Source organism: Theobroma umbraticum, unplaced genomic scaffold, assembly GCF_002168275.2.
Source record: "Theobroma umbraticum cultivar Fairchild unplaced genomic scaffold, ASM216827v3 scaffold_44.0, whole genome shotgun sequence".
Lineage (NCBI taxonomy): Eukaryota > Viridiplantae > Streptophyta > Magnoliopsida > Malvales > Malvaceae > Theobroma > Theobroma umbraticum.
In genome coordinates this window covers 6387438-6404470 of record NW_018397255.1, presented here as the reverse complement: position 1 = coordinate 6404470, position 17033 = coordinate 6387438, and the positions used below count along the sequence as shown (strand labels likewise).

General features: G+C 33.1%; 2 protein-coding genes across 5 annotated transcripts; both read right to left on the bottom strand.

Moving 5' to 3' along the window:
• Positions 1–251: 251 nt before the first annotated feature.
• LOC110429335 (Intron maturase, type II family protein) lies at positions 252–4275 on the bottom strand. Of its 4 annotated transcripts, XM_021445319.1 has the most exons (4): positions 3873–3889; positions 3678–3720; positions 3035–3508; positions 252–2785 (listed from the first exon to the last, which is right to left on the bottom strand). In XM_021445319.1, exons 3-4 carry the CDS (start codon positions 3126–3128, stop codon positions 471–473), a joined length of 2409 nt encoding a protein of 802 aa, XP_021300994.1. In that variant the 5' UTR covers positions 3129–3508; positions 3678–3720; positions 3873–3889; the 3' UTR covers positions 252–470. The 4 variants fall into 4 exon arrangements, with proteins under 4 accessions (XP_021300994.1, XP_021300992.1, XP_021300995.1 ...); XM_021445317.2 differs by lacking the exon at positions 3678–3720 and having other exon boundaries at positions 3873–4275; XM_021445320.2 differs by lacking the exons at positions 3678–3720; positions 3873–3889 and adding an exon at positions 3987–4275 and having other exon boundaries at positions 3441–3508.
• A 154-nt stretch (positions 4276–4429) lies between these two features.
• On the bottom strand, positions 4430–10546 carry LOC110429333 (vacuolar sorting protein 39-like). Its single transcript, XM_021445316.2, has 12 exons — positions 9990–10546; positions 9187–9398; positions 8970–9101; positions 8743–8886; positions 8383–8495; positions 7625–8048; positions 7022–7351; positions 6477–6698; positions 6110–6352; positions 5344–5790; positions 5091–5189; positions 4430–4914 (listed from the first exon to the last, which is right to left on the bottom strand). Exons 1-12 carry the CDS (start codon positions 10417–10419, stop codon positions 4714–4716), a joined length of 2997 nt encoding a protein of 998 aa, XP_021300991.1. The 5' UTR covers positions 10420–10546; the 3' UTR covers positions 4430–4713.
• Positions 10547–17033: the final 6487 nt, after the last annotated feature.

Genomic DNA, 17033 nt, shown 5'->3' with positions numbered 1-17033 from the left:
TATTAGCAAATTCTATAGTCTCGATTATTCCATCACTTGGCACAGCTTGGCTACAAAAATAATATAATCACAGAGTTGAAAACATCTTCAAATCATTTTCATCACAAAAGTATGCCCATAATGTCCATCATATGATTTATACCAAAATTCAAAATGTTAAAAAAGTTTGTGATCTTTTTAACAAAGCTAAAGCTACCATTAATCATATTCTATGACTTTGTAATGATAATACTAAGCTTATAAATTACTTAGAAAGATTTCCACATTTTCTTCATGTAATTAGCTGAACAAATGGAATAAATTTTATATGTTCTCACGTACATACCTTAAAATTGACCAGCCTATAACATCATTAGCTTAATTAGAATGTTCACAATAGCTTTCATACTCTGTAGAGTCCACAGCAAATACAAGGTCAGGAGTTCAGTATTTCTGCAGTTTAAATGACACTACAAATTTGTTGAAAGACGTCACTTCCATGCACCAAAATTAATGGATTGAAGTGATATATGACCAAGATATAAGTCCTTTAAATGCTTCTTACACAATCCGATTCGCCGTTTATTCAAGCTTGGATGAATACAACTTGAGAACCCTGTCTTCCAGCCTGGAAATTTCTGTCTTTCCATAGCATGCAGAGTATAAACACTCGGTGCTGCCATTGAGCACCCCATAACAAAGCAATTGCAAGCCCTTGACTGGCTCACCATTCTTGCCAGAGATAGCAGACACAAACCACTATAAGAAATTCCATACATCAAGGCCTCATCACTATCAAAAGAGTGAGAATCTGATGTCTCATATGTCGGCTCTTGCTCCACCTCTTCTGTCGAGGGGATTCTGCATAGTTCTGAATCAAATTGTTTCTCTATTTCACTTTCATGAATCCTATATTTTGCTGCTAGAGTACGAATGCACGATTTCCTTAGTATAGTAGAAATTATAAGCTTGATCTCATTGAAGTTGTCACACTCACGGTACCATCTAAGCCATCGGCAAACAATTCCTGAAAACCAGTCAATAATTTGGAAGTTATCTTGTAAGACAAGCAGTGAAACCACACGAGGATATCCTTCAGAGGAAGTCAATCCATATCGTAAGAGACGCTTCTTTATGGCATTGACTGGAGCAACAATCTCGGTGATAGCGACAGAGCCAGTGTTTGCGCTTGAATTTGGTAAAAGAGCAAGGGTTGCAACTGTTTCAGAATAAACATATTCATTTGCACGCTTCAAAAATTCATAATAAGATTCCTTCAGTTCTTGAGGAAGGGCTGGTTCTACAACATACTTAGACAAGATAGATTCCTCATTTTCTGCTGCTTTGGCTTTAATGTCTTGCATCCATATTTTAGTTAAGACCTTGTACCAATGATCAGTTTCCATCCCAGCTTTACGGAAACAAGAAATTTTGCTCAAAGTAGAGCCACTATCAGCTAAATGCTCAATTTCTGACTCCTTAACCTTCTTTAAACCATGAGCCAACCATTTCCTCCCAATTCCAACAGTCCCAGCATTCCAAGCATGTTGTTTCTGTGAAGCAAACAACTTCACTTTTTCCTTTAACTTGTGCACAGCCCTTGTAGCAGGACCTTCTTGCACACTTCTTCTAACCAAAGCTCCCAAAAAACGAATCCCATTAGACTCATTACATGGTAGAATTTCTGTTTGCTCATCATCAACATCCAATTCCAAAGAATTCTTAAAGAAATCTACAACCTCAGACTTGAAACTAAGAGCGACATCTTTGGAACCAGAAATTGCAAAAAATATCTCATCCATGAACCGGCAACAATGTACTCTTGGGCTAGAATCATCATTATCTGTGTACTTAGCATCATTTTCTTTTAACTGTCTCCTAAACCAGTTGCGCAACTTGGAATATGACATATCTTCATCCTTATCAAAGCCTGGATGAAGAGCTTCATATGTCATGGACAATCTGTAAAATTCTTGATCGAAGAGGTGAAGATATATGTTCATTAATATTGGGGATAACACTCCCTCTTGTGGAAGACCATGGCCTTTTGGGAAACCTCCAAACTCAAAATTAAGTGCCTGTCCATCAAACATGCTCTGGATAGTACCAAGTAACTGGTTGTCTTCTACCTTGTCCTCCAATTTTGAAATGAGCTTAGCAAGGATGCTAGAATCAACCTTTTTGTTTAAAACTAATGTAAACCACCAACTTGGAGAAGCAATCTCTTTGCTGATGTATCTCAATGCAGTGGAGTGATCCCTCCCACTTCGACAGCCATGTGAAATTTTAGAAAAATGGGGCTTGTAAACAACTTCTAGAACTATTCTGATAGCTTCTTGAACAATTCTCATCTTCAGATTTGGAAGGACAAGGACTTCTTTGCTTGCACCTCTTGTTGAGACAGAGAAGGTGTTTGCTTTGACATCAAAACTCCCCTCAAGGAGCTCCTCAGCCAGGGACTTAAAACAAACAGAATCATCCTTCACTGATATGTCAACATTTGAGTTGAGCCTAATGCAATTATAGGCATCTTGAAGTGTAGCCGGATTGGCAATCACTTTGGCCATTAGGTTGTGAAACTTCCCATTTAAATATTGCTCCTTTACTCTCTTCTTTATGCGAAGTTCAAGAGACCTCTTGAGCTCCATTCTGCTCTTGGCTTTTCTCTCATCTTGATTAGACGATTCCTCAACAAGACATGCCAAGTCCTTTGCCAACATCATCTTCTCATGGACCTTTTTTAAGTCACCATTGGTTGAAAAACTAGAACAACACATCCAAGCATGAAGTTTCTCGACAGGTTTTCCTGATACAATGTATAACTTTCTGAAGTCAATCTCACAAATATATACCCAAACTTCCTTTTAGAAAATAAACTGAATTTACATCATAGGAAAGATGGATGGGCTTATTGAAGATCATCCATTCCATAAAATCCCACGAATTCAAAGCTACATGGGAAGAAAAATCAAACATTCATCTGCAATGCTAGACTAAACTCATTACACTATATCAAACTCTAAACAAAATAAAGTGCAAAGCAGTAAAAGGATACCCTTATGAATGAGTGGTGTGAAGTTCATTGTTTGAAGAAGGGAAAATTTCAGTAACTTCCCTCTGCAAAAACTAAACAAGCCCCTAAACCGCATTATTCTGACAAAGCTTCAAAGGCGAACAAGTACCCATCAGTTTAAAAACACTAAACTGATACACAGAATAGAACAGAATGCTCTTCCATTCCAGACAAAGTTGGTTGAAGGAAAAACATTTCAACAGACAGGTGGCGTGCAAGAGCTTTCTTGCATTTTGGTAGCCCAAGTGGTGGGCTGAGCAGGCTTCTTTGTATCTGATCTGGTCCAATCCCGCTTTAACTGTTACTAGCTATAATGATAGGCCCTTAAAAGACATTGTTGGAGATGGACTGACTGTGGCCAGTCTTAGTAGAAGCTCATAGTTTATACCAGTATCCTAATAGTGACCTTCAACCTCTTCCCAACTACTGTCAGCAATTTGATGTCAATATCCACACCTGCACATAAACAAAAGAAATTCATATCAACCCAATCAAAAATCCATTCAAGAATAGAGAGACAAAGAAAGCACGAGAATAGTGGATAATCAAGTTTAATCTAAAAGCAAAGTTATGCAGAGTTTAGGAACATATAGATCCAAAATTATGAAGGATAATTGTCTAGCACCTCTCCTTTCATTGTCACAAAAGGAGCTCTTAGACTTTGAAACCTACAATCCAAACATATTTAACAGAGCAGTGTAAATCAATGCCTCCTAAATAAAAATTACTACAACTATGAAACTAACTAAACCTTTTCCCCTTCGTCACACCAACATTGCAACACAAAAATGTTGTACTTCAATAAACTATACACACGTACCGTTAAACCGTCCCTGTTTCTTACTCTCTGTTACCTAAAATTTGTCAGTTTTTTTTTTTTTAATTTTCTTATTGCGTTGAAAATCCTCCAATCTAAGATTGACGAGAATTTGACCTTGCTTTGGCTTTTGATGCTGGTTTATCCTGATCTTTTCGAGCCTTTGATCCAAACGCTGCATTTTCTGTTGAATGAAGGGAAAAGAAAGTTTCCCGTTATGGCTCATTTTAGGAGGTGGGCATTGGGCTGTGTCTGGCTTTTGATGTTGAGACTAAACATGAACTAGAGTTATCGCTTATGGCTAGGAATTGAATGAGCTAAGCCAAATGTTAATAGCTTCTACTTTTGTGGCCGTTGGTTGTCGAATTGGCCAAAAATTGAGGAGAAAGTTCATGGAATTAGTGGTCTTTTTTATCATTTCATTTTAGAGTTCAAATGTTTCACCTACAGTACTAGAGATCATTGTCCACGCTCCAACAGCTATAACGGGAAAACTGGGCTGGGGGCCATAAAATACGACCAAGATAAAGCACTTCCGCCGTGAAATCTAATGCCCACCATTTTTACACAAATGCGATACATTAATTTTTTTTTTTTTACAGCAAAAGTTACAAGACTCGTTTTGATAAATCCGGAGTAACCCAGAATGAGGAGTTACTACAATAAAGAAAGAGAAGAGTCTCCCAGATTCCACACTCACACAAATCCACAAAACAATATAGGGTGATTCTCAATCAAATATCGGACATACTCCCATTCGCGTTGCAGTGTCGCCATTGAAGCCCATTTCAACTTCCACTGCTGTATTGCTGGCCCCGAATTATGTGAAAAGCACTGCTTGTCCTCATCGCTTCTTTAGCGGTGAGCCTTTGGCTACTGCTTTCATACTTTGCGAATCTCTAAAGCAAACAAAGTGCACCAGCGTTTTCCCGTTTGGATAGACAGCAAATACGCTTGTTCCTATTTTCTTGTTGCAGAGAGAGCACAAACTATCACTAGAGATCTTCAACACAGCTTTTCTTTGGTTGTAGAGTTCATCTTTCACCTGTTTCACATATGATTTCAGCAAATGCTTGGATGAACGAAAACCAAAAAAAGTATTCTTTGAGGAACCAGCGATGTTCATGAAAATATATATTGAATATGCTAACAGGAAAATCTCGTGTGATAAGTCATTTTATGTGCTAAACTTTTTTTGGTTAAGTAAAACAATTTACATACCTGTAGGTTCTCACTCTGCCTCAAGCTCTTGATAACAGAGAAGTTCCTGTATGCTTCACTGGATTTTTTCAAAAGAGGTCCCAGAAATGGAAGCAAGTTCTGCAGGTAAAAGACAAATACCTTCAGGAAAGAGCTTACAATTGACAATGTTATGCCCAAAAGGAAACCTAACAACTTAGATATTAATGATTATATAAGCTCAGATGCAAATGGTTCAGGACCTTTGTAAGCAATTCAAGATTTTAGGAAATACCTGTAGTTTAGTCTCCCTCGGTAAGAGTTTGAGTGCCTGAGCTCCATTGATTCTATCCCACCTTCGGCTCAAAAGATCAAATACCTGATCAAGCATAATAGTAGAACTTCCTTCCTCACTAGATTCTTCAGCATCACCGTCGCTCCTACCACTATCGGTGTTACTGGGACTAATACGCATATCCTCTGCACCTTCTATTGCGGCAATTTTCTTACGTCCTCCTTTAGCTTTAATTGAAGCCGCTGAACCAAACTTTGGGATGCTTGCATTTGGGGATGATACCAAATTTGTAATTCTCTTTTCAAAGTTCTTGGTTGTTCTTTGAGGATTCAGATAGATTTGTAAAAGAGTGAGGTATATATTACTAGAAGATTTAACCAATGGTTGATGAACCACAGACTCGTAAACCCGATCACAATAGGCCAGGGCCAGTTCAGGTACATGAAGCTATAAAGGTCAAGAGGAATTAAATTACTAGGAGCATATTTGTAAAAAGAACAAGAAATTTAAGAAGAAAAATGGGGGGAAGGGAGAGAAAAGGAAAAAGAACAGACTAAACAATCCTAATATAGTATTTGTTTTTGACAAAAATGTAAAAAAAAAAAAAAGGAATTTTGAATGAACTAATATCTATGCAACTTTTTTAACAAACATAAGCATGTTACTTTCAGCTTTATCTATTAAGTAAAGGTTCAACATCTTTTAGCTTTTTTGATTAATTATCTTTCTTTAGAGGAAAAAACTGGATGATTAGGTCAAAAACTACCTTATGAACATATAGTGATAATGCAAGCTCATGTTGGTTCATTTTTCCTAACAAAATAGCACGCTCTTCGAATAAAGCATCTGGAGGAAGACGTCTCAACAAAGCCTCTGGATTGTATCCTGAGATGCTTTCCAATGCAGACAATAATTTCTTCCTAGTTGGAGAATAAGCCTTCTCATCCCATATCTGTTGAGCACTTAGTTCTGAATACCATTCAAGTACTTCTGCGAGATAGATTTGTACCTACAATAGTCATTGCTTGTAATATAAGCTGCATTATCACCAACACAAGTGGCATCTACAAGAACTCCACTAGCTTCAATGACGACTGACAGTTATTTCGATAACAAAAAATACGAGTCTTTACCATTTCATTTTGCAGGTTCCCTGAGATCCCATTTTCATTCATCGCAAGCATAAGTTCCAAGTACCTGGTTTGCATGTTTGGAGCATGTTGCTTCAGATAAGAGTTGACCAAGTCTGCTGGAATATTTCCAGACAAAAAAAGCTCAATGGTTTGTGTTGGACAGCTTTCAAGAACAAGCATTGAGAACTCAAGGACAAGCATGGGATCGGTGCCACAAAGAGGCTGCAAACAAAACCAGACAAACTATTCAGCATATAGAAGTTCAAGCACAGCATCTTCTAGAGCCCATGGAATAAACATTGCATTAAATTAAAAGCAATATCTATACAGCATGCTAAGGGAATATGGGGCCTTAAGGTCAAGCTATAAAAAAATTAACATTATCTTCTCATATTATTCAGGGGGAAAACTTCACATAGCCTCCTCCATAAAATATAACATTATCTTCCACATTCCATATGACACAGATTACCCAGAAAGCCCAATGGTTAAAATACTTAAGTGCAATAAAACCAAAAAGGTTTCCCACTAACTGATAACCTGACCTTCAGATATTCAATAATTGCCTCAGGACTGAACTTTTGGATGAGCTCAGCTTGCAATTGGTTTGATTTTGACTCTTCTACTAATCGATTTAGAAGTATCAGAGCTTCACGGTGCATTGAGTTACTTCTATAAAGTTCTAACAAAGCAGCATAATGATTCCCTTTTTGAAGAATCTCCTCACATATTTTTACATCACAGTAATTAAGACCTTTCAGCAATTCCAAAGCTGCTGAAGATTGTCCAGTAAGAAGCAGAGCTTGGAGGAGGGCTGTATCTAGTATTGCTGCCATCTCCCTAGCAGCTGAGTTAACCGGAATGGTACCACGCCCCTAAGGAACCAAACATAATGTTAGATCATTGAAAAAGAAAGCTTATATAAATTTTGAAAAATATGAAACGAACTTGAATATTAACTGACGTAATTGCAGAATTTGCAATCAATATATTGGGATTGAATGTACGAAGATTTTAGCTGGTTTATGTCCAACTATGCACTTCTGCATAATTTTCAATCAACTATGTGCAAGCTAACATAGAATCACAAAATATGCTTCGCTCTGACAAACATTGTTGACAGTTACAAAAATTGAAATTAGCCTCACCTTGTTTGACTTCTTAAACCTAGTCGAACTAAAATTATCTCCAACAGCATCTAAAACTACCTCTTCTGTTCCCTCAGCAGCAGCCTTCTCTACAATACTGTATCTCTTCTTCTGTAGGAACTTAATGAGAGCCATGAGAGTATTGTGGCTCATTTTCTTGAACTCAAGTGCTGCATTCTCGTCAGATTCTGATAGTTGTGGAAGCAAGGTTTCCAGATCATCTGACAGACCAGATGATCCTCTTGAAAGTTGTGAAGCATCCAGAGAAAGGTCCATTAACTTCTCGGGCTCTGGAATTGCAGTTGTTTTGGGAAGAACAATGGACGGATACAAAGAAAGCACATAGGTAATATCTACTTGAGATGCCAAAAAGTGCTCCATTGCCTCCTCATAGCACGCATTGTCAAAAAGATAATGAGCATATCTGCAACAAGGTGAAACAACTATTTAACCAGGATAAATCATTTGAGAAACACACAACAAGCCTGAATAACCTGTAGAAAGTACGATCATATACCAGGGAAAGAAGGTTTTCAAGTATTTTAAGTCCAGATGTTCTATATGCGGTGTTTTTCATAATATCCGGTAAGGAGTATGACCAAATGCAAAGTTTTCTAAAAGGTCTACACTGATGCTGTGTCATATTAAACATTAAATCAGCACTCTGACTAATTCATTGATTCTTATTAAACATGATATAAGCCAATTAACTTGATATAGTTGCACAAAGTAATAGCTGTAAATGGGGAAAACTTTACCTTATATGAATTGACCCCTCCTTCGCAGCTCTAAGGCTTGCATCTTCTGGAGGAAGCAGCTTGCACAAGGCCAATGCTTCCTCAAAATTTCCAGATGCAGTTAATTGGACAATCTGCAATGCAAGTAGGAACCTTTTAATGCAATAATCAACCATTTCCTCAGAGTTAGCATAAGCATGTCATAGTCAAAAGCATGAAAAAGTTGCAAGAGAAAAGGAAAATATGATGCTAAAGTATAAATAACAGGCAAAAAAGAAGGATCAAGATTCATATGAAAGCTTAAAGAAGGTTGTGCATCTGGATCCAAAGCTACAAATGTATAATAGGCAGCATTAAACTTCTTAAGCATACTAGGAGTACCTGTGCACCAAGAGGAACAGGGAAGAGCCCATAAACAGAATTGTTTAATGCTACAACTACAGCATTGTTACTTTTTATAAGATGACGAGCATTTTGGAGGACAATCGTCTGTATCAATGGATATGGAACTCGAAGAGAGCGAATCTGTAAAGAATATATAAGTGAAAATGCATAAATAAATTTATGATAGGCTAAAGCAAATCTTCTTTGGCATTGAATCACACTACCTCAACACGTCTTGCAAACAGAGCTATTGCATATGGCTTCTCGATGACAACAACAATAGGAGCTTCCGACCAGCAAATCCTATCAGCTTGAAGAAGCTTTCCATTTTGATCCACAAAGACGCCAATATTTTCCTAAGACGGCAGGAACAGCACTCCTTATTACTCTTAAACAAAAGAACTGAAATGCCATAAATAAATTATTACAGCAAGTCAGTACCTTCCCAAGTATAAGTTCCCCAGAGGGAAGAGCAACAACCAAAGGTGGTGCTATCTTCCCGGAAGAAAACACCTCCGACAATGCACCATTCGTGGCATTTAATATCATGTACTCCTTTCTAATACCTAGACATATGTTCTCACCACACCATGACATTGACTTCACTGTATCTGGTACACCAAAATCTTTCACCTCCACAAACCCTCGCCCTCCTAGACAACATTTTAAATATTAAGGCCCCGATTGATTGGTGCTTTTGCATTTTGCTATTTGTCGTCGATTTTCTTTTTCTGTTTTTTTATTCCTATTCATTTTTTGCAAAAAATAAAAGCGAAAAGCAAAAAACAAATGCATCAACCAAATAGAGCCTAAATCAATTCCACTGAACAGTCAGCAGAGGAGAACACTTAATTCTGCAATATTTATCCAATTAACAAAACTCAAATAAAAAAAATGATCATATCATAACACTTAATCAGCAGAGTTGTTGCATTTGCTATTTGCTTTTTTATTAATAAAAAGTTGCTACAAATCGAAATCATAATTAAAAAAATATAAACAACTGATTCAAATGCCACAGTTATTTTATTTAATTATTCTATATAATAGTAAATCATGTATTTATTCTCCCAAATAAAAAATAGTATTTAAAATTTTCAAAAATCTAAGTATGTGATTTTTATTCAAAGTTAAAACACAAGTTTTGCTTTTGGCTTCCTTGAATTTTTTATTTTTTTTGAAACATTAGAGTTTTACTGGTAAAAGGAAAGGGATAAACTGAAGGAGAAATTCAAAGAAATTACCATCGTGCCTGAAAATACAGACTCTCTTTTGCCTAGCAAAGCAGAGGAAGCCTCGACGGTCGTCCCAAGAATAGACATTAGCGCCTTTAGCTTTGGTGATCACAGCAATGGTTTCCAAGTTCGGGAGCCGATGAAAAGCGATCGACTCAGAGAGAGATAAGAGTAGCTCTCTCGATTGCAACACTTGCATTGAAAGGAGAGCTTTCTTTGAAAACCCTGCAACGGTTTTCTCCAGAGCGTAGGGCTCCTTTCGCAGCGCGTGCTGATCGGACGGCGGAGACCGGTCGGCACCAGAGGAATCTGGACCGTAGATTCGAAGGGAGCCATCGGAGCAGCCGAGGAGGAGCTTCGAGCCGTAGGATTCGATGGCGTCGATTTTAGTAGGACAATCATTGAGGAGCTCGAAGGAATCATAGGCGTTGTGCACCATTTTCCCTGTTTCGTTTCGGGTGTCTTCTCAAATCATTGCAGCGTCGCTTTGTAGTCCATAACAAAACTTTTGCCTTTCGCAAATTAGATTGTTGAAACGGCGTCGTTTCTTGAGAGAGTAAATATTTTAACACATACGTGTAATCTTCTGGTAACTCTCACAGAATGATCATTCGTTCCCTAAAATCCCATGAACCTCTGCAAACACTAAACAGGCCCCTAAACCGCATTATTCTAACCCATCAGTTAACAAAGGCACTAAACTGATACACAAAAAATATAAACAGAACGCTCTTCCATTCCAGTTGCAGACGAAGCTTCCACAAATAGATGGCGGGCCAGAGTTCGTTTTTCCATTTTGGTAGCCCAAGTAGTGGCCTGAGCGGGCTTCTTTGTATGTGGTCTTGTTCGATCTCATGCAACCATAATGGACCCTTAAAAACCACATTGTTGGCGACGGACTTGGGCCCCCGAGTGAGTAACGGCAGTGACTAAAGAATGTTGGAAGTTTAGAAAAACGTTAGTGATCAAATGCATAATTTTTACAAACTTGAGTATCATTTTTGTAATTTTCCTTTTTTTTCTTTTGTTAAGTTCTTTTTTGAGGAAGCTAAAAGTTACCTATCGTATCTAGACTCACATCCAAGCTTATTTTCCATTTTCAAGTTACTTCTTGCCTTGATCATAATTAATGTGCCTCTCTTTTCATCCATACTGATTGATTCCATAAGCATATCATAATGTATTAAAGTTAATTAATTATCACTTTTGTTTGTCTACTCATATCGTGTGAACAAGAGGACTCTGCTAATAAGTTCCCCACAAGTTTGCTAATCCTAAAACAGAAAAAAAAATAAGAGAGCATAAGATTATCAACTATAATCTAAACATACTAACAAACCTAAAAAAGCGACTCAAATATACATATATATATATATATATATATAATCTTTAACAACAACAATAAATACTAGAAAAACAGAATGAACAAAAAATATAAACAACAATCCATGAGATAAAGTTGTAGCAATCATTAAATGTTCAATCTGATTCTAATATATAGTCGTTACACAGAATTTGCTATATTGAAATATCAAAGATAGTAGCTTAAAACTTTCATATATTCTTTAATTTTTTAAGCAAATTAACACCAATGTTATTTGAAGATGATAAGAAAAAATACATGAAAGTATAGAGACTTCATGTATTTCCATGATATACGCAACTCATGATTTTAAATTTTGTTGAAGCCATCAATGGTCAAGCCAAGCCTTATATTGCAGGTATCTATTGCAAAATCAAAAAACAAAGCACCAAAGTATAAATACCTTACTTTCCTATCCTTAATACGTCTCTTTCTTTCCTGTCATCTCATTGGCTCCACTATTTTGAAGAATAAAAATAACTTTTGGAATATTGGTTTCTCAGGAAAGTAATTAAGGATTTTTTTTCGGGATGATTTTCATGAGTTCCTTCCCATCCCGAAGCTCCAAATATATGTTAAGATGTCAGATAATTTTTTCATAAATTATACAATCATTATAATAAATATTAATTTCTTAAGATTTAAATTTTTTATAATTTTACATTTCGAATATTTAATTTATTAATTGGTACATGATCTTTTTATTTAAATAATAAATTTGAATCTTCCTTCTTCCAGTTATTAAAAAAAAAACTTTCATGATCTTTGTCACTTCGTATAGGATTTTGATACTATTTCACCTTTATTTAAGCAACTCCAAAAACATGGTAGTGTTATGTGCATCTACCATGTGAAAGAATAAAAATTTTTGTTATGCAATTGAGAGAGGGAGAGGCGGGAAAAGAGTAAGTCTCATTGTGCCCCATTCCCTTTTTCCTTTTAATTAGTAATCTTCTCACATGTGTTTTGGCTCAAATAAAAGTTGGCCTTAACTTTTGTTCTACGTTGATTCACGGGCTTAACTCTCCTCCTTTGTTAGATGAAAATTATGTATTAAGTGTTATGTAAAGTCACGGGTGGCTCAATACTTTTAAATCCTTAAAGTGCTTAAATATTTAAATGAGAATTTTTTATTAAAATTTTAAAAAATATATCATTAGTTGAAGATTATTAAAATTATATTAGGTTCATTGAAAATAGAAAAAATAATTGAGAATTGTTAATATTATGAGAATTAAAAAGCGATAAAAAATAGATATCTATTATACACATAATTAAGAAAGTGATAAAATTTGTAATTTTATTAATTATTTTGATTTTTATATAAATGAGAAAGTGAGATAAATAGTTAAAAATTAATAAAAAGTAAAAATAAATAAATATGTTATTAATTATTTTAATTTTTATATATTTAATATAATTAATTATATTATAAAAAATCATGAAGTCTATAAAATTATAAGGTCTAAAGTAAGGGCTTTGGTAGTTTAACGTTAAAGCCAGTCCTATGTAAAGCAATTGTAATTAGGTTAAAAATATTGTAATAACGAGATTATGTAATTTTAAGAATTTCAGTTGAAATCTAAGACCAATAAACAAAACGCTTATATAATTTTTTCCACAATTACCCTCTTTATACGATGGATTAACAACATGAATTTCATATTTTCACTTAATTAACGAGTCAATAAATAATAAATGAATAATTTTGCACTTTGATTTATCTCTTTAATAATGACAGGAGCTTTTCGTCAGCAAAGATTTCCTCCCGACACATGCATTACAGTAGCATTATATTATTATTACTACTATTATTATTACATATTTATTTTCTTAAGCATCATGCCCGACACGTGTTTTTATGATTTCAGTTGAAAACCCACCAACAACTGGACCCTTTTCCACCGAAACTTTTGCACCCGTTTCATCATTGTCAAAAGGGCCTTTTACAAGGTGGGATTGGAAACTCACTCACTCCAAATTGATTAAAGCGCTACTGTTGAAATTCTGCAATGTGAAATTGCTTTACAAACAAAAACCAGATCCTCAATAAAGGAAAAAGATTGGGAACCTCATTATGACTTCCAAATTATACTACTCCAATATTACTATATTAAAGGATAACTTCTAAGAAATAAATAGGGTTTTATTTTATTTTATTAAGTTTTAGACAAGAAAGTAAAGTGTTCTTTTTTTTGGATTGTCCATGTTTTTGTTTTGTTGTTGATGGTTTAAGAAAAGGTATAATACTTTTAAAAAATGTATAAACTATTCACAAAATTTTACTTAATTTTTTATTATATTTAATTAAGTTTATATATCTTTATTTTAAATCAAATAAAAGTTTATAATTAAAAGTTAACTAATTATCATTAATTAAAATGTTACTTATCGTATTATGTTATATGATATTGACGTATCACATTGACATGTTATAATAGACGATAATGTAATATATTGAAGTGACATGATAATATGGTTATATAATATTTTTCATTGTTTATGTTAATACCATATTAGTATCACGTGGATATAAAATAATAAATGATATTTTGACTAACAATAGTTAATTAATTGTTAATAACAATGATTTATTTAGTTCAAAATAAAATTTTGATTTAATGTAAAAAAATAATAAAAATTTATTTAACTTTTTTTAATAATTCAGCACTTTTTAAAGTATTATCTCTTAAAGAAAGTTATTAAACATTCATCTTAAAATCAATTAATAATAAATAAAGAATTACCTTAAATATATAATTAAATCAAACTCAAAACTTAACCATGAACACCACTTAACAAAATATTTATAAAAATTTAAAATTCAAAATTTCATTTTTCCAAAATCAAAGCATGCATGAGGTTGAATGGTCATTTAACCTAGCCAACAATATCTTCTCAAAAATCAAAGTCTTTAGCATGTGATCAGCAGTACATGAAAGTAGACACTTCGTAGAGAATAATTAAACTCAAACAAAACAAATAGACCCCATTTGATAACTACTGCTTACTTTCTTTTCTTCTTTTGAGAGGAGGAATGTTATAAAAGTTTTTCTAGCTTTTATTTTGAAATTTATTCTTATGCAATTTGGCCGGATCCAATGGTATATCCTGCATGAAATTATAATATTTATGAACAGTGATAGAGTAAGGCAATGACTGAGGAGGTGGTTGTCATCTTTCAATTATTAATTTTTTTATTATTATATATATAATGTGATTATATTTATAATTATTTTTTAATCACTTTTTATAGAAACTTTTAAACCTCTCTCGTTGTTTATGGAAATTTTTGTTACATTGTATAAAATATATGCACAAAAGTTTTCCGATTACGTGTACCCCTAAACTACTTTAAATTAAGAAAAAGAATTTGCATTCATTTTTGTGTTTGTTTGAAGAAGTTGTGATTGACCAGCATGTCCTTGTACTATAAGCTGTATGTCATCATATATCTAAACTAGTGGAAATTGAACAGTTCAAATCGCAGACACGATAGTGTTCAAAGTCCAAAAAACAGATATATAAATTAATTTCTTCATATTAATCCTGCTTCTAGAGGTTTTAATTGGGGCCTTTTTGTTTTGTCCTACTCTCAATTGTCTTTGTCTCATTGTCTCAATTGCATCATGGAGCTTCTAATTCCCCTTTTGCTTGGCCATCTTTACCTATTTCATGAGGAACATTTAAGTTTCGTTTTTCTTGCCTACTCATTTATAAATATATATAATCATTTGATGACTTATAACAAGAAAAAGGAAGAGACCATGTTGTCTTTTCTATCACATTTTTGCATTTGGGGATTTGCATAATCTAATTATAAATTATGGGTTAGATTTGATTATTAAGTAGTTAGGTCTACAATGTGACATAAGTATGTAACCCAATGTCAATGCTTCAAAAATAATGAATCTTTATTTTGAATAAGCCCTTAGAGTAAGATTTTCCGATCTAGAATGGTCTAAGTCCAGTGTTTCAAGTCTTAATACTTTAATTAACCTCACTTTATGTAGATACTATAAGATTTTTAAATTAACTACATTAATATCACAAAAATCTAAACCATTAAGCAGAAGATAGTTTAATTAATTAAATAGTTTCACTTTTTTCTTAACACCCAAAAAAATTACTTTTTTTTTATGTTCCATATATATATTGCTTTTAACATTTTTTTTTACTTTTTCTGTATCAAAAACTATAATTCATCAATATCATATAAAAAAAGTTAAAACTAATATAAAAAAATACTTAAATCAAAATATTTTTCTTAATCTCTGTACAAATTTCAAAGAAGGGCATCCAATTTAATATAAAGAGAACATAAATCTATTAAAACAGTTCATGATAATAAACTATTATGAATAAGTTGGAAGTACATAATTATATCATGAATAATTTTATATTTATATGAAATTAACATTTTTATATATAATGTATGGAATTTTATAAATTCGTATTATGAACAATATTTAAAAAAAAACAATAGGATAAAATAAATTCTTATTATGAGTAATCCAATAGTAGGGACAAAATAACATTATCCTCAAAAAAAAAAGTGGGTGATTCCAAAGACTCCCAATCAAAGTTGGAATTTAATTACAAGCCAATTGGCCTTAGCGATAGGGCATAAGAATCACCCAATCCTATTGACCGTACGATTTTATGTGGACCCCACTGGCTGCCATGGATTGACTACATTCGGATAAGTAAGTTTGGTCAAAAGTCTGAGTATTCGCAATGACTATAGACCAAACAGCCGTCCACAGCCACATCCACATCCACATCCACGCCCACGCGCATTCTATTCCTATTTTTGTTCATCAGTAGAATTTTATTCTTCACTCATAGTTTCATCCCAACATTTTGTCTATATTTGAGATTAACAACAAAAGAATTATTTTCATGAGTTTTACAATATATATATATGCTTTTGTATCATTATGTTAGCATTATTATATTGTTTATATAAATTTGTTATCCTTTGCTTATTATATTTATGTATTTACTATTGAAAACTTTACAGAATCAAATTGAAAAGCATTATAAAAGTATAAATTTAATAGTTCCAAAAAATCCATTAATGTTATTTTAAAATAAGTTCATTATGAATAATACAATAAATTTTTAGTTTTATAAAAATAGATGATAAATTTTTAAAATTTTTTATTTTATATATATTAATGATCCCTCTCAAATTTTTAGAATTTTTTATCTATTATATATTTTTTAAAGATTTTTTCCAAATTTAGGGAATTATTTATTTACTATATATTTTTAATGTTTTCCTCAAAATAATTTTTTATTTTAAAATTAATATAAATAAAAAATAATAAAATAACCTCATAAATCTTATTTAAGTTTACCTTAATTTAAATTTCTTCACAATTCTTTCTTCCTCTTTCTTTTTCTCTTTTATCCCTTTATTTTTACTTTAATTCTTTCTCTATAACTCACCGTTAAAACATATTTCATTTATCAAAAGAAATTTATGAGCTTTTGAGCTTGGACAAGAAATAACAGAAACCTCTAACCATCATTTTGTGAAATTATGAGGAGATAAAATTTTCTTTTATCTTTCTCTTTCTATTTATATTATTTAACTATTTATATATTTAATTATTACATAAAATTTCGTATATTATATTTAATTATTTATATTTTATATATTATAGTTTTATATTTAGTATTTT

Excerpts from the sequence above, each read along its gene's own strand:
- LOC110429335 (XM_021445317.2), bottom strand. The coding sequence starts at position 3,128 with ATGCGGTTTAGGGGCTTGTTTAGTTTTTGCAGAGGGAAGTTACTGAAA. Across the intron at positions 2,786-3,034 it reads CACACCACTCATTCATAAGG|GAAAACCTGTCGAGAAACTT; the intron begins GTATCCTTTTAC and ends ACATTGTATCAG.
- LOC110429333 (XM_021445316.2), bottom strand. The coding sequence starts at position 10,419 with ATGGTGCACAACGCCTATGATTCCTTCGAGCTCCTCAATGATTGTCCT. Across the intron at positions 8,049-8,382 it reads GAGGGGTCAATTCATATAAG|ATATGCTCATTATCTTTTTG; the intron begins GTAAAGTTTTCC and ends ACCTTGTTGCAG. Across the intron at positions 6,699-7,021 it reads CAATTATTGAATATCTGAAG|CCTCTTTGTGGCACCGATCC; the intron begins GTCAGGTTATCA and ends TTTTGTTTGCAG.